Genomic DNA, 26,341 nt, shown 5'->3' with positions numbered 1-26,341 from the left:
GTTCAGACTGCTCCAGAGTTCAGCGCGTCTCAGTACTTGTTTTACTGTTTTGTGTGTTGGCGCCATCTATCGAGAGCAACCAGTAATTACAGCGTTGCTGTTTCCACATTCACAGAATGATGCCGGTTTCAGACAGTGATTCCCAGCCTGAAAATTTCGGCACACAGTAAATAACAAAATAAATAAATAAATGAAAACATTTTAGTCTGTCAGACTTTTCTTAAATCATTGATTCTTTATGGATTATTTAGCCTCAGCATAATATTTAAACAGGGTGAATGTGTTGACGAGACATTTAGTCAGCATGAATACATTTTAAAAGGACACGAAGCAAGAAGGTCAGGAAGTTTCATGCCTGCATGTTTCCTGCTAAGCTATATATATATAAAAAAAAAACAGAAAGCCCAATTTGCTCACAATTAGTAAATCTCCACTTAATTTTATTTTCTGTTAAAAAAGTCCATTTGTTACAGAAACATAATATACGGTGTCCTTCATGGTGAAATCTTTATTTTCCTCCAAAATGCAGCACAGGATCTCCTGTCACATCTGAGTTCATATCACACAAATATTTCACACTCAGGATGATAAGCAGAGCATGTATAGAATGTATTTCTCATAAATCGCCTAGTAGGGGTAATTAGAGGTGAGCCTGAGGTGGCATGCTGATGTTGTAATTCCAATGCTCTGTGATCATATGAGAAGGTCTTTAGATTATATTTAATCGGCGGCACAGCAGTTAGATTCTTTCTCCTCCCAATAAACAAATCATGCTCGCAATCTCTTTATTTGGAAAGAGAGGGAGGCGAGGGTTTGCTAAAAATAAGAATGAGCGGACAGACGAAGAGCAGACTTCATGGAATAGATTCATCATCGAGGGGAGAACGTTTGTCTCCTTCAGGAAAGACAAGATCAAAAAAAAAAGACTGAACTAATCAGCTAACATGCTCTAATTGTCACTTCTGTTTGAGATTAACTGATGGATGCTATCTTGTCTGCATTGCAGTTTCACCCCCTCCTATTTTAGTAGTCGCATGCCGTTTGTCTCGAGCAAACGCTCTCACACAATTTTTTAATTTGCTCTCTCTGAACCTGCGTCTTTTTTCGAGGCTGTAGCAACAAGGCAACTGGTGGGAGGGCCAGGAGGTGGCCTTGGGCAACAGTTTTCAGGTCAGTCTGACGATGCGTCAACTCACGGGTTTCTCTATTCCATAAAACCTCACTACTCTTGAAGCAAGTAAAAAAAAAAGACAGCTTTACTTGAATGACTTCATACACTGTCTATTTCAAAGACTGGCCAAACTGTCTCTTCATATTCTTCTGTAACTCCTCCTGGTTTCTCTCTTCCTTCTTGCTCCTCTTCTTCTCTTTCTCCTTCTCCTCCCCCCTCTTGACTTTCTTCCAGTTCTGAGGCACACAGGTAGTCTTGGAATGGGAACTTGGAGTGTCCCACGGACTCCACTGACAAGCTTCGGCTTGAGCGGATGCTACTTAGGCTGGACTGTCGGGCATCTCTGGGATGGGTTTCAATTTCCACACGTACCTCAATATTGGTTCCTTCCCTGTGGTGACGGCAGAAAAGCAAAGATAAATCCACCGACGTTGTACATATTATGTGTCTTTTTAATTTATTGTTATTTTGCTGTAATGGTGCTGCTAGGTGAAAGGCTCATTAAAGTTAATACAAATCAGCCTGGGGGGGGGGTCACCTAAAAACCTGCAGGGTTATAAACAAGAAAGAGGACAAGTTGCATTCACCTCAAAGGAAGCGCTTGTGTGCCATCGAGCTTGAATTTAGGCACAATAAACACCTCACAGTCTGTTTGGCCGTCCTGCTGGGTGTAGACGTGCTGCTTTGTGGCTTCATCCAATTCCTCATAGCTATCTGGCTCCGGGGGTGTGGCATTCCCAGTGGGGGGGGTGCCCACTTCCTGTACGCTAACTCTAACTTCCTGGACGCTGGCGTCGCTGAGAGGTGGATTGGTCTGACCCGTCCAGTGGTCGCTGACTACATGAGAGAATAGAAGATCTATAAGAGAAGTTGAAATGCCATCAGAACAGCCGCGTCCTGAAGCAAAGATTACAACGCTCAAAGTACTTAATGACACTTACATCAGAGTCCTTAGCCTGATTTAAGCACGGGGTAAAATGATTAGCTTTGCATTTTAGCATATGTGCCTCATTCAATGAGCGGTGGCTGTTTGTTTTTTTTGCAAGATTTTGACCAAATTTTTTCTTAGGCTTGTATCTTGAGCCAGGGAATAGCTGATTTAAATTTGTTGCAAATGTGGGCTGCATCGCTTTTTTCACTTTGTTCAAAATTTGTGAGATTGAGAGCATTTTATTTTTTTTATTGATCAAATATCATGATAAAAAATAAGGAGGCAATTCAAAATAAAAGCACCGAAACAACTGAATAGAAATCCATAATCTGGATCTGGATGATTCGACTCGTGATTGAAAGGGAGGGGTGAAGTACGGTAAGGGACAGAAACATGGAATGGCATTCATGGATAATGAGCTATTGTAGTCTGGCGTTCACTTCTAAAACTTGGCAAGAAAGAAAATGAGTGACAATTTCTTTATATGTTCTACTCACAGCTCGCTAAATCCTCGAGTTGGATTTTGTGAGTTTCAGGGGGCTCGCTCTGCGGTCGACACCAGCCATTCCTACAGAGTGACATGGGGACCACCCCATACACATAAGTGAGCATCAACGGCACACCCACACCTGCGGGGAAACAGAAAAGTATGAGAAACAATTCCTCATTTATTCATTAGCCCTCATCTAGACCCAGATCCAAAGTATCATTTAAACATGTAATGCTTTAAAAGGAGCCAAACTAGTCTGACTTTCCACCCCATCTACAAGTTAGCCTCCAACATTACTGGATTCCACGTTTCCCATAATGCAACAGCGTAACATGTTTTTGGAAAGCTTGATCATTTTTGGCCTATTTCAAACTCCCAGTAGTAATATAGTCCACTAAAAAAACATCTATACGAATGTGAATAATTCACATTGTAAACACTTTATGTGTTTGATGATTTAATCTTTATGATCCGACACAGACATGAACTGTACACAGTATGCAAATACTTTCTAATGTTATACTATTGTGGATCTCTCTCTCTCTCTCGTTAGACCTTCTTTTAGGAACCTGTTTTACTTATCTTCATTTTAAACCAAGCTACCAATGAAACAGTAGGAATCCAGAAGCTTGATTTCTTCCCACTCTCCTCCTCCATGAGCACGCTGAATAAGTCCCTGAACTGGATGAGCAGCATTGTGTGTCCCGTGATTACGCAACCCGTGATTGCAATAGGAATTTGGGAAAAACAAAGCCGAGTGCCATCCAAACTCATTAGCAGAGTGGGAACACTGGGGCACTATTAGCTTGGCAACAGAGTGAAAGCAGGGCATGGGGATGAGCCTGCCAGCCAAAGGCTTGACAGAGAAAGAGGAGGATGCACAAGAGGCCGTGTGTGAGTGAAACACAGAGACATGGCAGGGAGTTATGGCTGACAAATAAGAAAGTAGGTGAGGAGAATATGAGCTGTTTGAATGCGATGACGGCACAAAACGGAAGAATTTAAATGAAGCAAAGACTGAAGGCAGTGTGGTTCAAATGAAACTCCATGCCACTGAGCTCAGCTGAGCTTTCATGGTTTTGCAAGCTAATGAGGACAGTCTGAGTCAATCTGACCCACATGGATCATCTTTATGAGGTGTCCCTAACCTAAGCTTAATTTAACACTTAATTAAAAAAACAAACTGTAAATACAGTAAAACCTCGACATACGAGGGCTTTAACATACGAGCGTTCTGAGACACGAGCGAGAACGCTTCCAGATTCTGACGCTAGATAGCCGAGCGATCCGAGAGCCCCGAGCACGCTACACTAGTTCAGTGATTGTCGCTGTATTTGTGTATTCTTTATAAGTGATGGATCCAAAGACAGTGAGTGGTAAGGATGGCAGGGAGAAGGGAAGAAAATGCATGATGATGGATTTTATATTACAGCAATATTGTATTTCACTTATTATATCATTACGTGTGTGTGTAGTGTGATTGTCTATTTAGCAATTTAAAATGTTTTTTTTTCCTATGAGAAATGGGAAAAACATATAAAAGTATTACTGTATTCACAGGGCCAGAAGGCAGCCACGTTGTTGCTTGTTCCTTACCCACAGCGACAGCTGCTATGACTGGCGACACAAACACTGACATCATCACCCCACTTGCAACAGTCAAGTAGTGCTTACTTCCTGAGATACTATTTTTCTTACAGCGGCCATGGACCTGGAACATAATACATAGAACATAAATGAGATGAATACAAAATTGTATTTGTTCCATGGATTTGTTGTCATTATTTGCAACAGTTGATTCCTGTCACTTATTCATGTGTCCCAGTCTCAGATGTCCAACACAAGATGGAAAGACATAATATAAGGATAATGAATGTTTAAAATACCATTGGGTGTATTCGTTTCCAATTAACCATGCATTTCACATCAGTTTATTATTACATGTAAAATTAAGGACATTTTTGATACCAACTTTAAAAAAATAAAAAAGCATTTTACGTATCTTGGGCTGCTTACTTTGCTGACAAATACACAACCAAACACCTAGAAAGAAAGTACATGCTTCCAAATCAAATGGTTTAATGTTTGTTCCATACCTTGCGGCCCATGTAGATTGGTATGCCGACAATAATTACTGGGATGGCAATGCCTGCTATAAGGGAAATGACCACCGGTGCTCCGAGCAACATGCCCACCTGCCACAGGACCTTACGCGTTTGAGACCATGGCTTCTTCCCCCAGAATGTGCATCCTGAGGGACTGAGACACAGGAGAAGATTTCTAATGGTTCATATTACAGCAATGAACATTTTAACCAGTTCAATCCCGACTTAAATGCCTTGCGTTGTGTTTACCTCCAACACTCTTATCCTGATCATCGGGTGACATTATGATTAAATACCCCAAAAAAATGCAATTCAATTCTCACGATCTAAAGATATGTTGGCCAGCTAAGAGCCTAAATTAAAATGATGTACCCGGAAAATGCCCTGTTTGAAAAGATTAAGGGAAGGCTTAGATCACATTGCAAATTGATGAACAATCTATTCGAGTTGAAAGCATTTACTGATGCACGTTGTATCATTTATTGAGAACAAAATGGCATAACAAGGATCAATGAAATCCAAAACCATTAAATTCACAATCACATCAAATATTAAAGTAAAGTGTCTGTGGCCACAAACTGCCAAACCATTCTCTTCTCGGATGTCGTCTTGCTTTTGCCTCTGCATTGCACCTGTTGTCACTTTCATTGGTCCCAAAAGCAGGAAAAATGGCTTGACAATCACCTGCGCTTCCTAAATGGACAGATTGATATCTCTGAAGATTAACTGCCTTGTTGTCCACCTGCAAGGCATTTAGCTCAGAGCACGGTACTATGACTACAGCTGGTTTCATTGCATCAGTGCAGATTTTGAGTCGATCGTTCATAGACACACTTCTGGTCACAGCAGTATCATTGTAATTCAGATGACGACCTCTCATGCATCTGACATAGACACATTCATAGAAGCCTTTTGCATAATTTTTCTGAATAAACATGATTTGACAACGTGGTAACATTAACGAGCGCTCGAACAACACAAGCAGTCATTTTAAGATGCAGCCGGGAGCATTTCTTTGTTTTTTCCAGCATGTGCTAACATGTTGATCCCGGCGACATATGGCGCTCAGGATCAGCACTGGACAGCTCCATAGGTAGTCGGCTACATATGGAGCTGTCCAGTGCTGATTCTGAAAGTGACGTCTTTTCCGCGGCATTGACTCGGGGAATGTTCTTTATCTTGCCCACTTCCATGGTTTGCGCACGTCCATGACAAGACAAGGTGGTGGCTTTTTGGTTTTGCTTTGAGTGTAGTGATTAGTGCATTTGAATGGAACTTTTCCACATTATTAGATGTGTTAATTTATTCCCATCACAAACTTCGGTTCATACTTATGATTTTTCTCATTTACAGTATGGCTTTATCTCTAACAATTTTTAAGTTACAACCTTTTAAAAAAGTGATATCAAAACTGAATATTTTATTGTACACATTTTTTACTGTGTAAACTGTTACTGTTACATTTGGCCTGTAGAGGGCAAACATAATGCTAATGTGACCCTTGGAGAACACGAGTTTGACACCCCTGCTTTACAGTACGAGTACCTGAGGTAGTGCACGTCGGTGATCTCTTGCATACACAGCCAGCAGAACTGGCAGGCACACACAGTGCAGTTCATACGGTTACAGCTGCCGTCATTGGTCTTCATGATGTAGGCGCCACAGCGAGGGCACGCTTTGATCTCCTCTGCATCTCCAGCAAGGGGAGTCAATGTGTTAGGCGCTTACCACATGTTTCGTAACATTCATTTAACACGTGTGATATAGGGATCCTAGCCTAGCACAGTGGAGTAACTGCAGCCGTCCGGCTCACCTCCTCCAGGTTCTTCATTGAAGACGTACAGGCCAGAGGCCTCGTTGCCGCCCGATGTGTGGCGGGCTCGCTGGCGCCGGGCCTGGTCACAGGTCTGGTTGGGGTGCCACAGCTGCCGACAGTGGTAGCAGAATTCTGTGTCACAACCCTCTCGGCCACAGCTCAGCTTGGGACACTCTGCGCAGCCATAAGCGATCACAGCATAGCTGAGGAGAAAAAGAAACTGCCGCTAAAACATGCCAAAGTGACACCATGAGCATGTCACATGATGTCTAAAGGGAAAGCCAGGAGAGTCCCCTATCAAATACTTCCTCTGGCTGATTGGCTGGAATGGCTGGAAAAAGCTACAGTAAAGATATCACCAATTGCCGGCTCTCCTTGTATCGATGATCTGATCGGCCTGGTTAATCACAGTGAATCACAAGTTGTGGGACGGCGTTCCAGGGTTCAACACCAAGCCATCAGCTCTTTGGCAGCCATTATAGTAACACGAAGCCTGATGCCTCTGGACCTCATGTCACTCCTTAGAGAGGGACATTACCATCAATTTCAATATTTAAATGGTCCTGTGATTATTGATCAAGATAACCATGCAGTGCTCTGCTGTTAAGTACTTGACAAGCTCCTGCAGGCTCTTCCTTTGGCAGCTTCCGCTTCGTGTGGCTCATATAGCTTTGTTAGAATGGCAGACGAATCAGATGACCCAGAGGACAGTACCACACACAGGTGGACAAAAAGACCGCTGCCTAGATTCAGCTTCGGCCTAAGATTTAAACTGATTTTGTCTGATGCTCAAATCAAACACTCTTGGCTGGGATCAGCTTATAGTTGGACACATTTCGAGATATCAGTGAATGTCTTATTAGCAAATCAACTATTTCCACTTCACCCTGTCTTTTGCATCGTCCTCCCCAACACCAGCCACTCTCATGTCCTCCCTCACTACGTCCATGTATCTTCTCCTGGGTCGACCTCTAGTCCTGCTCCCTGGCAGGTCCATCCTCAGCATCCTTCTACAGATATAGTCCCCGTCTCTCCTCTGGACATGTCCAAACCATCGAAGTCTGGTCTCTCTGATCTTATCTCCAAAACGTCTGACCTTCACTGTCCCTCTTACTGCCTCATTTCTAATCCTATCCAACCTGGTCACTCCCAAGGAGAACCTCAGCATCTTCATCTCCTCCACTTCTAGCTCCGCCTCCTGTCTTTTCCTCAGAGCCACTGTCTCTAAACCGTCCATCATGGCTGGCCTCATCACTGTCTTGTAGACCTTTCTCTTCATCCTCGCTGACACGTCCTGATACTTTCCTCCTCCCGTTCCAGCCTGCCTGCACACGATTCTTCACTTCCTTTCCACATTCTCTCCATCACTCTGCACTGTTGACCCGAGGTACTTGAAGTCCTCGACCTTCTTTACGTCTGTTCCCTGTAACTTCATTGTCCCCCCTGTGTCCTTCTCATTTACATACATTTACAACTTAGATTCAAAGTAAGCGCACATAAACTTTGGCTGTGTGGCAGAACCAAGAGCAGTCTAATGGTTAAATTCTGAAAAAGGTTTTGGCCTGAACTCGTCCCTTTTTTGATGTTGCAAATCTTATACACGCGATAGCCAAAATAATAATGATAATAATAATCCAGTCAGTCAGGTCCCACAAACACAGCAGTTGATCAGAAAAAGGAGAAAGTGGTGGTGGTTAGTGGTTTTAAATAGTCACAAAACAATGAAAATCTGTGCAGCCCTTTTGTAGAAATAGAGAGGAAAGGAGAGAAAAGATGATAAATAGGCCTAAAGGATACACACAATTAAGCAATTAAACACACAATCTTCTAGCAGAGAAATGTAATCTTATTTCACAAGGTACCTTCGGATTGGCAATTTTCAGAAATAGCAAAGACTGTGTGGTATCATTAGAAGAAGTTCAAATACAATATGCTCAGAGTCAGCACTTTTCCAGCACAGATTCTTCGGTGTGGAAACTAAGTTTGCATCATTGTTCAATAAGGCTGTGCTGGAAAGCATCACCAGCATCAGCTGATTCAGGATGCAGCAGCTCAAATCTCCTCTAATACCAGGAGGGTGGATTACATCACTGCTCTGCTCAGATCTTTAAACTGACTTCCTGTCTGTCCAAGGATCCAGCTGTTTTATGCCTCTGACCTGCTCTGCTATCAACCACACAGGCCCCTACGGATGTCTGCTGTCTGTTACTTAACGACGTAGAGAAGTTTTTAATGCTCCACACATATTTGGAGAAAACGCCAGAGCTTTCCTTTGTTGTGCAATCCATAAAGCAGAATGTACTAGGTACGTGTACTTCTGTTGCTTCATTTTTGCACAAGTCTTTATATATTTATGGCGGCAGCTGGGAAGCTGTGGCTCAGGACGCAGGGCAATTGTCCACTTATCTGTGGCTTGAGTCCAACGACCATCGGTTGCAAATTGCATCCCGTCGCGTCCATTTACCATTTATTTCCCAAGGCATACAGTATGCACACATATGAATCCGGTCGCCAGCAAGTGAGCATCATGTTAGGTGACGCTTCTTTTATGAGTGAATAGAAAAATCATTTCTCAAAAATCTATTGTCAAAAAGAATTTTGCGTAGAAGCGCACTGCTATTTCACCTCAACAGACACAGAAATATTTTCACATGAAACATCTTCTGCTGGGGAAGAATTGCCGGCAGCTTCTAATCTGAAACCACCTACTTGCAGAGTCATGATGAGCACGAGAAAACAGAACAAGATGTGCACACAGACACAAATGTGTGGACACATGCAGAGCCAACACGATCTCCAGTTAAGCCTCCGCCACTAAGACCTTGAGGATTTTGGGAATGTGTGCAAGTTCTTCCAGTTTCAAGGAGGCATTAAATCCAGTGTTTTGTTTGCAAGAGCTTCTTGGTTTCTTTTTCTCCAGCATTGCTCCTGTGCCGTCTGTACACACAGCGATGCGCTTATTCCATGACGTTTAGTGAAAATGTCCTCACCTGTGCACGCTGCCCTTCAGCGGGGCGCAAAACAGCATCTCTTCATTACGTTTTCCTTCAAAACCGTATCTGAGCAGAGTTTGATGCATCAGTGGATTCATTCAGATTTTTTCAGGCTTTTTTTTTTGCCTGCGCAATTAAACACGCCACCTCATACGAAGCCTTCTGAGGGATTGCTGTTTGTTTACTTAAGAGTGCCTTTTGTCCTCTTAACTCTCTCTCCGTTCTGCGGGAAATAAATCAACGAGTTTAGCCGCGAGGCTTGGTGTTCAGGTGTCTTAGTATTTTCACAGGCTGGTGCATGTGAATCCATGCTGGATAAATTCCTCTCTATAGCTGATGGCTATTCTGCTTTGGAAATTGGCGGGCTCCTGCCTTACCAGCGATGGATGGCTTTTCTAGCGGCTGTGCTTCTACGCTGTCCTCCGCTGGCCTGTCTGCCGGCTTCTCCGCTGGTTTCTCTGGTGTTCTGTCCTGATGAAAATGTGTTTTGCTACCTACACCTGAAGCTGTTGTTGGCTCGTTGCAAAAAAAATGTTCCTGTTGGTATGTGGTGCTCTTAAGTGATTGACCCGTCGCTCATCTCATCAGGGGTAACTTTCTAAATGCCTGTGTAATATTTTTTTATTTGCATGCTTTATTTTGAAATAACAGTTATGATGAAGATATAATATATATATATATTTAAAATTATCACAAAAAATATATATATATTTTAAACAACCCCCCTCCCTCAGGGTCTCGCGACCCCCACTTTGGGAACCCCTGGTGTATACAATTATTTATTAACAGGTTTTTCATATTCATGTTTTTGAAACTTTTTGTAAAATGAATATGTTTGGAAACAACGAAGATGTGCTGATCTGATTCTCACCTGCAGTCAGGTGCAGGGCACCAACGAGTGTCTGGGTCAGCAGCCAAGAACCGCCTCAGCTGGTACTCCTCAAACCGCTCCAGCAGCGCCCTGTCATCCAGGATGGCACGCACATCCAGCGGCGCCAGCGTCTCGGAGCACTGCGGGCAGGCGATGCTCACCCGGCTCTCCGATATCTCGATGCGTAGGTACTGGCGGAGACAGTCGGTGCACGTCCGGTGCGAACAGGAAGTGAGCCGGGGGAAGTGGCATCGCGGCTGACTGAGCAGGCACAGTGGGCACTCCTCCAGGTGTTCCTCCAAAAGCTGCTCCTGGCTGGAGGAGGAGAGGGACAAGACACAGGTGGAGCCGCTACTGACCCCGCCCACGCATTCAGCAGCGGCAGCGCCATCCGCCACCCCCTCAGCTACTCCTGGCGCTCCTCCTTTTTCTCCTCTTTCTCCTCCAAAAGCTCTTGATTCTCCAGCCTCTTCTGCTGCTAGGCTGAGGTCCTGTGAATAATTACACAAGCGGTGATTTAGCAAATCTAGTCCTGTGCCTTTACAATGTTCTCATACAGTCAAAAACCTTTTGTCGTTTCATTTTACAATCAAATGAAAGCAGTTCAGATCAGTTCAGGACAGGACAGCGTGCATGTAGGTGTTTACTGCTTATATTTAGTGTAGCTGGTTTCTTGGCAACCCAGTTTCTCTACAATCCCAATTAATTAAATAAACACTCTAATGGATTTGGGCTGTAACAGAATGGGAGAGGGAGGAAGCAACCAGAAGTGAATACAAGTTATTGATTTACAGACTCTCCTCAGACCGAACAGCTGGAATACTCTAATAAGCTCTCTAATGTTGATAACAAATACAACAGAAATATATATTTTATTATGTGTAGGGAAACTGATCTAGAATTCATCAGAAATCATACCAGCTCTTTAAAACTTCAACATAGTTATTTAAAAAAAAGAAATTATAGCAAATACGGAAAACCCTGACACATCCTTACATTTAAAGACTTTCATTTAATGAGTGAAATATATAAAAGCATATTCATGTTTTATGAAATGTCCTAAAATAAAGCAAGAAGCCAAAGGAGGAGAAACAAGACGATGCGGGAGTAATTCAGCAGCGACGTCTTCGTCTCACCTGCTCTGGGTTCTCGTTTGGGGTCAGGGTGATGGCCACCTCCTCTTTGGGCCGGGCTTCCAGGGGCCTCTCGGACTTCGGCTCCGATTTGGGTTTTCTGGTGAAGAAATTCAGGAAGCTCAGCGGCCCCGTCTGCTGCTTGGGTCTCTTCATGGTCTGGGACTGGAGCAGGAGCAGCAGCTGAGGAGGGCAGGCCAACGACCATGAGCAGTGTGTGTGTGGGTGGGGGGGGTGGGCAGTGAGCTCTCACAGCTCAGAGTCTGGGAGGAGCCTGGCGGCTGCTCTGCTGTATGTGGGAGGAAGAGCGGGAGTGATGGAGCGGTAGAAGATGGGGAGGAGGTAATCCCTGCTGCAGGGGAGCATCAGCAGTTAGGAGCTTTTCTGTGGCTTGGTCATGTGATTTGCTCCTTCTCTCCAGTCGTGTTTGGCTCCTCCTCTTCCTCCTCCACCTCAGCTGCTTCAGCCTGACCTAGACCTGAACTGGCCGGCTGTCCTTCATCGTGTCAGCCCTCCTCATCGGCCTGGAAACAAATGACGGATGTGTTCTGTAACCCTGGTCACAAAATACAAAGCAGCTGCTGCTGAATGCCTCAGATCAGTCATCAACCTAGATATATATCAAATATATATTATATTTGATTACGTGTTATGCTTGCACATATTTCTTATGTCCAAATAAAGAAAGAATTTACTTGAGAGTGAAAAATATTTTTGTCATAATCATGGCATTGCAGTTGAACACAATTTATTGTATTCAGCCACTTAGAAAACCTAATTTCATTACTAGTACTAATGTACTAATGCACTAGTACTAATGTAATCTTTACACAGTGATTATAAATCATTTTTGATCTCAATAAGAATATATTTGTAATTATTTGGGATTGTGTATCCACTAAATCTTGCGTAAGAATGACACAAGGCGTGTTTGTTCTTATCTTAAGTTAAACGTGATTTATTTGAACCATATTTTCCATCATTACATCCATGCAATATTCAGAATCGCATTGTATTAATTGAAAATAAAAAAAAATATGAATATACTGTTTTTTTCTAAAATCAAAATAATTTGCCTTTCCTACAGGTTCAGCAGCAGTTTGGTTCAATTCCTAATTTTCTGCAGTGTTCCCGTTTGAGCTTTCAGTCTCTTCCTGATATAGACGAACCTCTGTGTGAACCCGTGAGCATGAATATAATATGAGCTCCTTCTCCCCGGCTGCAGATTCAAAGTTCTGTTATACAAACCAACAGAAGCAAACAGAGGTATTTCAATCTGTTCTATGCTTTGTCTCATTTTCTTTTTAACCGCCACCATTAGAAACCTTTTAGAAATGAACAAAACTGCTCCACATTACCACAAGCTATAAAGTGTATTTAATAGTCTACCTTTTCTCCATATGCAGACATCAATATCAGTTACAAACATTTGGCACACAGTTAAACTTCACAGAATGGAAAATCTTATCCACTGCAGCGTTGATTAAAATTTCAGATTAAATCTCTCATGGAAACCTTTGAAATGAAAAAATAAAGCCGATTTCACCAAATGTGCACCTACTTCCTGGTAGCTGCATTGTGCACTGGATCTTCCCATCTCAACAGTTCTTAGGGACAGAAATCTCAGCCCAAGCAAAGGATCCAAAGCGCCGACCTCCGCAACAAACGTATCGCTGCGCTGCTGCTTATTTATAGAACCGATTCCCACGTTGAAAACATCAAAAGACGGCATCGCAGAAATCCCACAAACACGCTCAAATGCACGGACGCTTGTGCAAACCGGCACACAGAGGTTTTACATGGCAGTCCAGTGAGACTCCAGCCAGGCTTTAACCTCGCTGCCCTGACAGGACAGCAAAGCTGCACAATTAGGCTGCACAATTCACCGCCTCACAATGCAGAGCAGGTGTTGCAGTTCTTATTCTTTCTGTCCATTTTTTTAATGTTTCATGAGAAATAAAAGCTCAAACATTCCAAAAACATTGTCGCAGCATTATATGTTATATTTCATTAGCCATTTGTTGTGCTTTGGCTCCAACATCCGGCTCTGGTCCATACATGGGCTGCCAGATTGGATGGGGATTTATGCGATCGGACTGACTAAGAATCAGCTCCATTTAGCTGGAGCATCCTGGTTTTGGCTCCGGCGTGGTCCTCGGACTCATCCCATCGCAGACCTACTTATACCTAGAGATAGTTGCTATTGCGTAGGTTTATTCTCACTGTTTTGTGTTCAACATTCCCTGTTATTCCTTGCAAAAATGAGCTTTCCTTTTGTTTGTACTTCACTTGCTCTGTCTTCGTTTCTTCTCTCCTTTGAGACTGTCTGATTGTTATTGCCTCCACCTGTTGCCCGGCTCCTCTCCTTACCCCTGTGTATACTGCATGTACCCTGTGTTGTACTGCACCCAGTATTTGAGCTGTAACAAAACATTACTGCTGCTGCACCAAGGAGATGATGCTGTCATTCTTATATGATGGAGGATCTTTAAAGGGAAAATCGGAGCTCATTTGGTTAACTGTTATCTGTTGATTAACATATTGAAATGATTGTGCTACACAGACTTTATACCTTTAACTATACTAAACAACGATACAGTGGATAGAAAGATAAAGACGAGTTCCATTAAAAGGTTGTGGGGACGGCGCAGGTAACGGCATGAAGGATGGACACAGATGCTGCTCAGAGAGGGAGGGGGAGAGAGAGACCCTCAGTTTACAACTTAATGGTTTTATCGGTGTGTTTGTGTGCACGGGACACGGTACGATGCTCCTGTGGCCAAAGACAAGAAGATTTTTCCTGGCACTCTTTAGTCTCACTTGCTTTCCAGACAACTCAGCATAGATTGTATGTAAGAGAATTCGCATTCTAAAAGCATCTCAAGTGTCACAGAGAAATAAAGGAGAAACACTAAATATGTCTCAGAAAGTTCTATTCTGACACCAGATTCCTTCTCGACTTGTGCAGATGTAGCAGATGCAGAAACACAGACATATAGCAGCTTTATAGAAATAAAAATACAAATCTGTGTAGTAGTGGTTTGGAAAACAAATTTAAAAGCCTGTGGGAGAAATCGGAAAAATTGCAAAAAATAAAAACAAAAAAGAATTTGCAAAAATCTAGCGCTCCATCCTTTTCTAAACAAATCTGTAATGGATCTCACCTTCAAGGGAGCCTGGTGCCCTCTCCTGGTAGGTGTTCTGCAGGTGTTCTACTGTCATCTCTCTGTTGAACACCTTTAACAGGCAGCAAATCATGAACGGTGCAATGAAGGCCAGTAATGAGCCAAATCACCACCAAAATGTAATTTATTGTTGCGTTGCGCGACACACTATTTCTCTAAATCCAATAAAATCCAATGATAATCTTTTGAGTAATCCTGCTCAAAATAAAATAGACAGACAGACCAAATAATGATAGTTCAACAATGTAAATACCCTCAGAACATGTTTTTACTGCAGTCTCTCTTGAGTCTTATTTTACCTTCCTGCTTTCACAAAACCCACCTCTTTATGTTAAAAATCATGCCTTTGCTAGAACCTGCCTGGAGCATTCCTTCGATACAAGGAGGGGGGATGGGGGGGCAGCACTGTTATTTTTTGATGGGTTTTGGTACTCTGGATGAACTATTTGATCTAAATCGTACTATCTCCAGAAAACAAGTAGAGCAATGAGGCTCAGGCTGATGTTGAGTTCTGCCTTAGCCCGGGGAAACCTGATGATGTACGCTATTAAATATCTGTTCACTCGACACAACCCACATCAGCAATGCGGGTTTCAGAGGCATGAGAGTGACCTCAGCCTGCACCCAATACACACACAATGTATCCTCGCCTACACACCGGTATCCCTGACAAAAGCCTCCTGTGTCTGCACCATGTGCTGCTCAATACCGTAACCTGTGGCAGCCCGTAGGCTACTGATGGTATTAAATAACCACAACATGCGCTTGAAGGATTAGGTTTTTGCTTTATATCATGCTGTAGTAAAGTGTATTGTTGTGGAACGTCTGCAGCAGTGGCAATTGTCTTTTTTTGTGTAACAAAAGTCACTATTTTGACTCAAGGTATGCTAAATATGAGAAGTGTTATTAATAAACAGAACATCAAAATAAACCACAGCATATATATATATATGATGTGTGTCAGCAGGCATAAATGCTTTAAACTACAGATGTAATTAAAGTGACTTAATAATAAGCTGCACTGCATAATCTTCACGTCTATATAATAAAACATATTGTCATACTTCCATTTCTATCAGTTACATTTATCAGGGGCATCAATATGCTATTTCAGGGAGTGGCATGTTATATTGGCTCAGTAAACGCATTCACGTCCATATATCCTCCACAGACGCGAGGCACCGACACTACAAGCCGCGCAATTAAACGCGCGTTTGAAAGCCCGCAAATAAAACGCACAATAAATGAAATTACGTAAACCGTCTCTCTACCTCTGCACGGTAGAGGAGATTCAACAACTGGCTCCTCCCCTTGTGGACCAAAAAGGAATACATAAGTCACAAACACACACACACACACTTATGCTCAGAAAAAGAAAATAAAAACATCTGACCGTCAACGCTTGCAGACAGGGCGGGTCGGACAGCCACGTTCGGTCCGGCGCAGGAGGAGGGATGCGCGGCGAGGAGGAGATGCAGCATGAAGACTGACGGCTGGCCGTGCGGCGGCCTGAGGGGAGGCACACTGCGGTGACGTCATGAAGCATGACGCACGAACACAGAATCTCCTGCTCGTGCATGCGCGATCCCATTTCTCAAATATTATCAGTATTAAAAACAAGTAAATGATAATAATAATAATAATAATAATAATATATTCGATTTATAATGCACGTTATACTTGGCAACCAAGTCTCAAGGTGCAATACAAAAAAACAAGAAAGAGCAAAACATAAAATCCTAAGAATAACATGGTAGAATCAATAAAAAAAGGGGCACCAAACCATAATAAGTAATTTACTAAGAAAGAAAAGAAATCAGATAAAATCAGCCTGTAAACGCTTTTCTAAAAAGGAAGGTCTTCTACTGTCTGTGGAGCCCTGAGATGGTCAAATACAATGTCATTTTTGTGTAGATTTCTTTTCTTACCAAAAAGCTGTGTTTTACAACTCACATTTTGGAAACAATACAGATATTTTCCAATCTGTAGTTAATAAAGTAAAAATTGAGCACTCAAAAATACAGTACAAAAAAAAAAGCTACGGCACATCCTGACATGGTTAGATCTTTAAATATAATCTGTGGAATTTCTAAAGAGCACAACCCATGGATGCACCTTCTGCGAGTCGATCTGTGAAAAGCAAATCTATGCTGCATTATGTTGTCCAGAGAAAAGAAACTCAACAAAACAAATGTATTTTCTACATGTAATGTCCAGCTGTCATTATATAGAAAATGTTCTCATGATCATTAATTGGACTGTATTGTATTGTATTTGTGCAATCTGTGGAGAAAGTCTTCATGGAAAACTGCTCTCGTAATATTTGATATATTTCTGAAATAAAGATAATGAGCCACAGTGTCCGGAATCATGTGGAAAATGAATATTCAACATTTACATCTTGGTTATCAATGTTTACAGTGTCTAATTATGATTTTTCTAAATTCGATACTGTAAAATGCTGCGCAATATGAATCATCAGCTATTTGGATTCTCTTGTTCACCTTGTAGTTCAAGCTTTAAATTACGTTATGGCAAAGGGCTTTGTTTGTTTTTTACTTATTGCCATATAAATACTGTAACCCATAAAACTGTGACTGGACTAAGCACTCTCTCTTCCACTAGAATAGAGTGGGCTGAACTTTGTACAACTGAAAATTATATATTTAAAAAAGACGCACAGTTACAGAGCTGTGAAAGAAAAATCATAAAACATTGTAGGGTTTTACCAAACCCTCTTCCGGTTCTTGTTCTCCATAGTGGGTGCGTAATCAATGAGGAGAATGTGGGTTAAGATTAAGACATTTATATAATTAACAGATTCCCTACAAACATCTTCGAGGACGAGAATATTTCAACTATAATACGTACAAACTACAAATGCGATAATCCCGTGAGATAAAGAATCAGGAAATCGTTTTCGGAAAAGGAAATACGTCACAACGGAAGCGACGAGCATACAACGAAGTCAAGGTGCATCCCGTCAGCGTCATTAATATGTCCCGTCTCATCCCTCAGCTTTCAAAATAAAAACTAATGAAATAAATTAAAACAGGTTCAATTAAATTAAATTAAATTTGAATTGCTGAGAGAAAATTTATATATATATATATTATTGCCTCATTTTATAAAACTGTCCTTGGGTAAGACACTTCAACCACCTTGGATCCACTGTCTCACATTGGTGTAAGCATGTGAGTGAGTGAGTGAGTGAGTGAATGAATGAATGACTGAATGTCAGTTTGTCATTGTAAATATGAACTGGTTCTCAATTGGCCTACCTGGATAAATAAAAACAAAAGTTTGTTTTTGCTAATGCTAATATGTGGTTTTCGCCGAAGTGCGTCATTTTGCAGGATATAAGAGGTATTTTGCAGTTCGGGTGTGTGGTTTTGTGAATTGTGTGTGTTTTTTTATATATATATAAAACCAACCTGGTTTATAAAATTGTACTTTAGCAATTTCAAAAAAAACCTGTATCTGTAGCAATTGCCCACCTACACACGCACACACACGCACACATACACACACATACACACATACACCTAATCCTAACACCAACGCAAACCATCAGTCTTTAAAACTCAACTAACGATTGAAATCTAATTTCTGTGTTCGCTGTCTTGCCACTCGACGGAGTTTAGTAAGGATGTTACCATTATTCTGAAAGATGATGACCGGAAGTCGTATCGTTGTTGATGTTGTCATTTCACAGACGAGTCAAAAAATCAATTAAGTTATGAAAAATACCATTAATTGCCTTTCTTTGTCGCCGCAGCTCATGAAGAAATGGCGGATCTTCAGGCGTAGTACATTTGAGGAGGAGCATTTCACACCCGATGGCGATGAAAAGCATCCTAATCGACAGACATCGGTTCGTTTTGTAGGTATGTTAGCTTGATAGCTACTAGGCTAAATTAGCTTCTGGTTAACATGTTTAGGCACGGCTAATCTTTACTGAAGATGACACTTGTCAATCATTACTATTTGCTGATGGGGACGAATTCGATTGAGCGTTTTGTTACGTGGTGTAATTATCGATTGAACAAATCATGGCTAATATTTCTTCTTGTACACTGACAACATTAGCTAGCTGTATAAGGCTATGTAAGGACATTACTTACTATATACTGCTAACTAGCTGACCCGCTTGTCTGCTCTCTGTTTAATGCAGTAACGAAGCTAATGATTTAGCCGTTTAGCTAGTACTACCATCAAGGTACTGTGATGGAAGTACTAGCTAGACAAGAGATTACTTTGTATACGTTTATTATCGTTTTACGTCCTTGTATTGTTATAAATTGAACATTTAATTTAAATTTGTTTTAAATTGAGATTATTTCAGTATCTGTGGAGCTAAATCGTCAAGCGTATTACTCTTGTTTAATAGTCTCAATACGTTTCATTATCGTCGACCATACTTTTAGTTACATTTATTTACACAGCGCCTTCAGAAAAGAAATGCAGCTGTAAGTACTTTACAGCAAAGACATGTAAATGCATATCATGCTGAAAAAACAAGATATAAAGCAAAATTGCTAATTAATAGAGAATGCCAATAGGAATAAAAATCAGGATTCAAATAGAATACAGAATTGTTTCATTAAATTAGAAATAGCATACGTGTGTAATGTATGTCATCTACAACATTCTAAAAGTTGTTGATGATTTCGTTTCATATGTAGTTCAATGCTCAAGTGAAGAGATCGGCCACAAATGACAAATAACTGCCCTGAATTTCTCTTGACTCTTTCTGGGACCCTCAAATAAATCAGGGGCAGATGATCTTGTTTTTGAAGACAAATGGTTTAAGCGAGAGTAAACAGTTTAGCCTTATCCAACCCAGCCAACACTTTCTATGCAAAGAGGATCGAACGCAACTGCAGGGCAGCTAAAACTGCACTGATGCGTTCTGCTGCAAATGTAGTGATCTGAACGTCACATGTACTGTGTATTTATAATTATTTTCATAATTTTGAAGTTGATCAGTTTGGGTTCTCAGTGTTTGTGAGTCAAAACGCAATTTGACGATCACCTTGGCCTTTGGGAAATTGTGATGTGATAATAAAATTTGTAAAAAATATTCCCTCTTTAATTTTAATTGTTCTATCTTGCATTTCCAGAAATACTGAAGAATATCTTCCGAACAGATGAGAATGAGCTGATGGTTGTCAAAGTCTGCAAGAAGACGTTGCTAAAAACAGAGGCGCTGACTGGAAGATGCCAAGAAAAAAACAGCAGAATCCACAGGCAGTTAAGTGTAAGTATTCATCAGCCTTTTTTCATGTTGGGAACGTCTGACATGGTTGAGTGCAGCATCTGTGCACTGAATGTTAGTTCAAGTGACATTCATGAGTATTGGACTGGGTTCTTTGTTGTTGTCCTGTTTTATATGCTCACATCTGGGCACCAGGTGTTTTACGCTATTATCAGTCATGCAGGGAAAGAATTTGCGTTTCTGTAATTTGTTTTAAGTATTTCAATAGGGAATGTCATCACTGCTAGAAAAAAGGGAAAAAAAGTCATCACCGTAAAGGCATGTGTTGTGATGTTATGTAGTAATAATACATTAAGTGGTTTGACTTCCTGCTTTTTCAGTATTATAGGAGCATGTCACCAGCATACTTTAGCAGGACTTTTCTGTGCACCCATTTAACAGATGTCTGAAAAAGTAATAAGAAATGTAGATCTAACTGTGTATATATGAGAAAAAAATGTATGTCGAGTGAAAAAAGAGATTCCCCATGTGGAATAATAAAGGGAACTTTCTTTCTGTGGATGAAAGACTTCCTACTGTCTGGATGCAAACATAACAACGGCCGGTAGGTGGCAGAATGATGCTGTTTCTTAAACATTTACCAGATGGTGCTGCTGAGCGTGATAAACTTGAACTTCCTGCTAGTATTTTTCTGAGTCTTGCCACCTGCAATTGTTTGTATGCCTTCAAGCTTGAGAGACAAAGTCAGAATGTCAGGCTTCATTACCTGTAACGACCAGAGAAGAGCTCCATCTTCTAAGTAATGATACTAATATGATATAAACTTAATTTATAAGCAAAAGCAGGATGATTTGAACTTCATTACCATGAAGTCAAAATAGGCAAAACACAAGGTATCATAGAATTAGCAATTCAAATACTTCACGAAAAGAGAAAATGAACACAAACTAAAAGCATATACTTTTTTCTACAGCAAACTAATTACGTTTTTGTTCACTTCAGGTGAGGGTGGAGCTCTTTGGTGCGTTGGCTTTCCAGGAAGGCTCCACTGTGCTAAATGAAAATGTTTTCAGTCACGTTATTGCATGTCAGCATGTCATGGCATCACTAAAGGGCAAGTAAAAACAAACAAAAGGAGATCAATAAAAGTCCATAAAAAATAGTTTTCAGAGTGATTCAAAAGAAGTGGCTGAATCTGTGAGCCGCGTGTCCTCAGGCAGTCGTCTTTAGATTTAATCCTTGGTTTTTGCTTTATTTATAGTTAAGATTTATTTTATACTTAAGAAGAATACTTTGCACAAGTATTTCATCAGCCAGATGCGTAGGAGAGAGGCGAGGAGGTCAGGAGTTGCAAGCTAACTCCCACACACGGTCTACTCCAACTCCCAAAGTTGGATAAGCAGCGGGATTCATTGTGTGAAGTCACTTTTGGTAAGTTTTGGGGGGAAATGAACTTGAAACACTCAATGGTCTGAGCGGTTTGTATTTGAATAGGTCAACTATTCCATAAGTTTGGTTCCGCCACTGCAAAGGCTCATTCACCGTCGGATTGAGCGACCTCAGAGCTTTGACCGGTGGATGAATGCGTATTAACCCGCATAAATGGGGAATGGCATATACAAGGGAAACGGTAATTGGCCCAACATGGACCCCTGAGGTATCCCACGGGAGTGGGGCCACATAGAAAGAGCAGAGAAACTCGTGGGTCTGAGATGTTTTGCATTGTTGCAGCGCCTTGGGTGCCGTTTTCATTGAATTATCCACACGACTCCTTTAAATCTGAACAATCAAGTGGGTTTAACCAGCGATCGTTTGCTCCTCTTTATGACCACAGTGGATTCTGAGGATGGTGTAACCATTGAAGCTCCTGGAAACCTCACCTTAGACACAGACTTCCTTTTAGGACAAGACCTCGAGTTCGGTGATCCTGATCATGACGGCAAGCTTCTAGGCCTGGAAAAGTTCTCAGGTTTGCAATCTACTTTACAAGCTATTCTCATTTATGATGCCTGCACATTTGAGGATTTCATGGCGGATTTCTTTTTATTTTATTTTTTTCACAACGATGGTCACCGTGGTAACAGCAGGCCTTAGTATTTTGTATATGCAGCCATTCATAGCAGCTCACTGTAGCTGTTCCTTGTGAAAGAAAAGACCCGAACTAACTCTGTTCGATTTTATTTTTTTTAGATGATCCATTTTTTATTTATTTATTTTTGCACTGTGTACAAAATGAATTAGAAGAGATTAAACAAAAATTCGACATCATAGTGCATTTTATACACAAAACAGTCTTTTTTTCATTAGCCTGCCTGTGTTTGCATGGCTCGGTAACAAACGTTCATTCGATTGGGCTGCAGGTTATTTTCACAATTGTTTCTTTTTCTTTTTAATTGGCTGTTTTTGGCCTTCGGTACTTGGACAGGGACAGTTTGAATCAAGGGACTTCCCAAATACAAACTACGTGTTTGCAACCACAAAAAAGCGTTCCCCTTTTTAGACGTGCTGGAGCAGAAGTTTTAAAGTATTTCCCTTTTAACAGCTCTAGTACAGCGATAGACTAGAACAGTCAGACGGTCAGATGCATTTCGGGCGCGGCGGTAACATGCTTTACGTTTCCCGTGAATCTCTGGATAACGACATGCAGGAATGGCATCCTGTTTCCATCCATACAGATGAAGAAGAGCAAGTGTATCAACCCGCATGTTTCTCTTTCAGCATCTCGCTGTGTCGACATGTTGCAACTTCCCACTCGTCCCACATTGAGCAAATCTGTCTGTCGGATAAACAATAAAGGGAATTAGGTGATCTCACAGCCTGGTCATGAGACATCTCGGTCCGCTTCACGATTTGAGCTGTATTTCCGCAGTGATCGTGTTTTGCATTAAAAATGAATGAATTAATTTGTAATGTGGATGTGGCGGCGGCCTCGCCACAAACTGCTGCTGTAGTTTGTTTTCCGGGCGATGAAATGTTGCCCCTCTGTGCGACAGGAAGACGAATGGAAGCGCCGGCGTCGATTTTATAGCAGGGCTCTTTGTCAGAGAGACTGATCTGAAAAATGGAAAAGTAGGGAAAAGAGCTGAGACACCATTATTATATAATGGTCATAAAAATAGGGCCATTACCATCAAGGACACCATTATAAGAGGACATTTATTTATCATCATCATCATCATCATCATCTGGCTGTGCTTCCACCACCCCACTGCCATTATCGTTTCCCCCTCATCATCATCATCATCTTCTACCCTCATCATCATCATCTACCCTCATCATCATTATCATCATCATCGGCGGCGGCAGCTTCACCAGTATAGTCATCATCATTATCATTAGGCTCAGTAATCACCCATGAGGGGGTTTCACGGGGCAGGATAAAAGGGCAGCCGTCACCCTCGCCTCCCTCTCATCCTGCCTCGGCGTCTGTGGAGGACGGTGGTCTTCGTCTCTCTTACGGCGGCGCACGTCGAAGCCGAGGAGCGCCGAAGTCCTGAGGATTTTCTTTTTCATTATAATACAACCTCAGACGGTCTGAGAGCAGCGGCAACGCAGTCGACCGTGCTGGTAAAACTGAATCTCACCTATTTCTCTGAAATTACCCCCCCCCCCCCGCTTCTTCTGCTGAAGGATGATGAGTTGAAGTTATGTTGGTGTGAAGGGAAGGGAGGGGGGGGGGGATCTGTAACGGCTAGGCAGGGCTGATTATTCTGTCAGTTTTGACTCCTTCAGTACTTTGTGGTTCTGCTGGATTTGTGCCTTCAGATTTCTGTCTCTTTCTGGTGCCATTAGAACGCCGTACCGGTTTATTTGTGACGATCTCAGTGGCTCTTTGTGCAAATACAGCTATTATTTCTCCTCCTCCTGATTTCAGAATGCGTCCCTCTTTTGAAACCTTTGTTTCTGGCTTCTTTTGTTTGATCACACACGATGTCAAAGGAGTGTGTTTCGTTTGATCGCTCTCATGCTTATAAAACATGGGACTCGTTCATCCAAAGTCAAATTTTTTTTCCATCTCCATTAATGCGTGCTCAACATCTGTTGTAGTTTGGTATTTGTTTTGATTGGCTGAACAATACGGTTAGCGATGCGGTATCAATGGCGACGTCTGCGAGTCTTTCTCTTTCTCATGATTTCCTCTGATGGATCCGGGCAAGCCTCGCAGAAGAAAGCTGGATCTGAACGGCGGCACCCGATGAAAGAAAAATGAATGTCTGACTCATGAGTGATTCCGGATAGAGGGACGGCGATGGGATGGTTGATTTAATTCAAACGCTTTGCAGGAATGTGCTCCGACTTTATCGCCGTCTGCGATGGCGTTTGGAATCGGTGAACATGTGCAGCGTTTAGAAACGGCTCTTTCTCTGTGCCTCTCTTTTCCAGAAGTCGCTGCTGAGATCGGTTTCTCTGTATATCCTCTGGGTGATGAGGAAAGCCCTGCCTACAGCCAGCTAAGCATGGAAAGCCAAACGGGCAACTCACACGGCGCAGCTGACAGCGGCCGGGACGATGACAGCAGAGCGGCCCATTCCCAGCCCAGCTTTCCTCCCTACCTGTCCTGTCGGGGCTGCGGACAGCTCCGTGACGGACCTCTGGGACCCGGCGTCGACCTGGTCGGTCCATACTGCCTTCGGTGCTGCAAAGCGTCCAGGGAGGCCAAAAACACAGACTTCTGTTCGCCTTTTGCAAGCATTAGCGGGATTCGTTCGGGTGCACATTTACAGCTCGATGACGAAGAAGTGGGGAACGAGGCGGGTGACAAAGCGCTGACGGACGAGGACAAGCTGCCCAGACTGCACTCGTGTCACGTCTGTGGCTTCTCCTCGCGTTACGCCAACCACGTGAAGCGTCACATGAAGACGCACAACGGGGAGAAGCCTTATAACTGCCCCCTGTGCACCTACGCCTCAGCCCAGCTGGTGAACCTGCAGAGACACCTGCGCATTCACACGGGGGAGAAACCGTACAAATGCGACAGCTGCACGTTCGCCTGCAGTTCCCTCGGCAACCTCAAGAGGCACCAGCGCATGCATCAGCCGTCTGCGGGGGCGGGGCGTGAAGCCTCACCAGGGCCGGGCAGCGGCCAAGTCGGACTGAAGAGGCCTGCGGCCGAGCAAAGACTCGGCGAGGAGGTGCCTGGAGCGTCAACCAAGGGTAAGTATGGCGTTTAGCCGCTACTCCACTGTACACGATCGCTCCCGCTAGCTGGCTTTCACCAGTCTTTGAGTACTAAGTACTACTTTGTGATTGTTGTGACGTTTCAGAAGTCGCGAGGCCGACCTCAAACCTGAGTTTGGGAGCTCAGAACAGTGGCTACCTGTCAGCCTTTGACACCTTAAAGGGAACGTCGACGCCGCCCGTAGCAGCTTCCAACCAAGCTCCCGTCCACCAGCCTCCGCCCCTGCTGGGGACCACAGGGGGCAGTGGCAGCAGGGTGACCCGGGGGGGCGTCGAGGACGGTGCCGCCCTGCCCCCGTCACTTTTCCCTTTCACCTGCCGTTTGTGTGGCATCGTCCTGGAGGACGAGGACGGCACCTCGGCCCAGATCTGTGCCAAGTGTACCCTTGAAATGCTGACTAAGGACTCGTCCTCTCCCAACAGCCCCGGGGAGCGCAGCGACAAGGTGTACACTTGCTCCTCCTGCCCTTTCCTCACGCACTACCCAAACCACTTGGCACGCCACATGAAAACTCACAGTGGAGAGAAACCATACAAGTGCCCACAGTGCGACTACGCGTCGGCGCACTTCGACAACCTCAAGCGCCACCACAGGGTGCACACGGGCGAGAAGCCTTACAAGTGCCATTTGTGCGACTATGCCTGCGGGAACCTGGCCAACCTGAAGCGCCACCAGCGGGTGCACTCGGGCGCCAAGCCCTTCGAGTGCGCCGTGTGCAGCTACAGCTGTAACCAGAGCATGAACCTGAAGCGGCACATGCTGCGGCACACCGGCGAGAAGCCGTACAAGTGTCAGGAGTGCGGCTACACCACCGGCCACTGGGACAACTACAAGAGACACCAGAAGAAGCACGGCCTGGCCACAGACGGCTGGGTCAAGGTTCCAATGACCGGCAACGGTGAAGAGAACGCGGCGAGGAAGGAGATGGGAGTCAGCGGCCAGAGTCACAGAAAAGAGGCGGGCGTTGATATGCAGTACATGTCGAGGGAGGGGGGTCAGGCGATACACTCATGCTACAAACTCGAGATTGTATAAACGATAACTCAGCAAAACTAAGCTACCAGCAACTTTTGGTTTTAACAGAGCCTTCGTATCGTTCAAGTGTGTATGTTCGTCTTCTTGGTGTTTTCGGTCAGTCTTCAAAAGCTGCTAAACGTTTTACTTGCAGAATCTCGCACAACTATGAAACAAAACTGTTCCAAAAACGTTGATCCTGGGTCAGTCTGTTGAGTTCGTCTTCTACTCTGCG

General features: G+C 43.1%; 2 protein-coding genes across 2 annotated transcripts; one reads left to right on the top strand and one right to left on the bottom strand.

Annotated features, from left to right (window-relative positions):
- Positions 1-1,281: 1,281 nt before the first annotated feature.
- On the bottom strand, positions 1,282-11,666 carry LOC137914966 (E3 ubiquitin-protein ligase RNF19B-like). The gene is made up of 10 exons (XM_068758448.1): positions 11,501-11,666; positions 10,378-10,852; positions 6,511-6,716; positions 6,243-6,390; positions 4,689-4,851; positions 4,189-4,303; positions 2,600-2,731; positions 1,759-2,029; positions 1,544-1,562; positions 1,282-1,407 (listed from the first exon to the last, which is right to left on the bottom strand). Exons 1-10 carry the CDS (start codon positions 11,664-11,666, stop codon positions 1,282-1,284), a joined length of 1,821 nt encoding a protein of 606 aa, XP_068614549.1.
- An 8,249-nt stretch (positions 11,667-19,915) lies between these two features.
- Positions 19,916-26,127, top strand: LOC137914971 (zinc finger protein 513-like). The gene is made up of 4 exons (XM_068758453.1): positions 19,916-19,955; positions 21,748-21,882; positions 24,297-25,067; positions 25,178-26,127. Exons 1-4 carry the CDS (start codon positions 19,916-19,918, stop codon positions 26,125-26,127), a joined length of 1,896 nt encoding a protein of 631 aa, XP_068614554.1.
- The last annotated feature ends 214 nt before the right edge of the window (positions 26,128-26,341 follow it).

This window comes from Brachionichthys hirsutus, unplaced genomic scaffold, assembly GCF_040956055.1.
Source record: "Brachionichthys hirsutus isolate HB-005 unplaced genomic scaffold, CSIRO-AGI_Bhir_v1 contig_328, whole genome shotgun sequence".
Taxonomy (NCBI): domain Eukaryota; kingdom Metazoa; phylum Chordata; class Actinopteri; order Lophiiformes; family Brachionichthyidae; genus Brachionichthys; species Brachionichthys hirsutus.
Note: the sequence above shows the minus strand (reverse complement) of the source record. Positions and strands in the feature narration are given on the sequence as shown.

Coding starts and splice junctions, on each gene's coding strand:
- LOC137914966 (XM_068758448.1), bottom strand. CDS start 11,666: ATGAAGAGACCCAAGCAGCAGACGGGGCCGCTGAGCTTCCTGAATTTC. Junction 6,717..10,377: donor TGCCCTGCACCTGACTGCAG/GTGAGAATCAGA, acceptor TTTTCTCCTCAG/CTATGCTGTGATCGCTTATG. Junction 2,732..4,188: donor CATAGCAGCTGTCGCTGTGG/GTAAGGAACAAG, acceptor GTTTCCCCGCAG/GTGTGGGTGTGCCGTTGATG.
- LOC137914971 (XM_068758453.1), top strand. CDS start 19,916: ATGCCAAGAAAAAAACAGCAGAATCCACAGGCAGTTAAGT. Junction 19,956..21,747: donor GAATCCACAGGCAGTTAAGT/GTAAGTATTCAT, acceptor TTATGACCACAG/TGGATTCTGAGGATGGTGTA. Junction 25,068..25,177: donor GCCTGGAGCGTCAACCAAGG/GTAAGTATGGCG, acceptor GTGACGTTTCAG/AAGTCGCGAGGCCGACCTCA.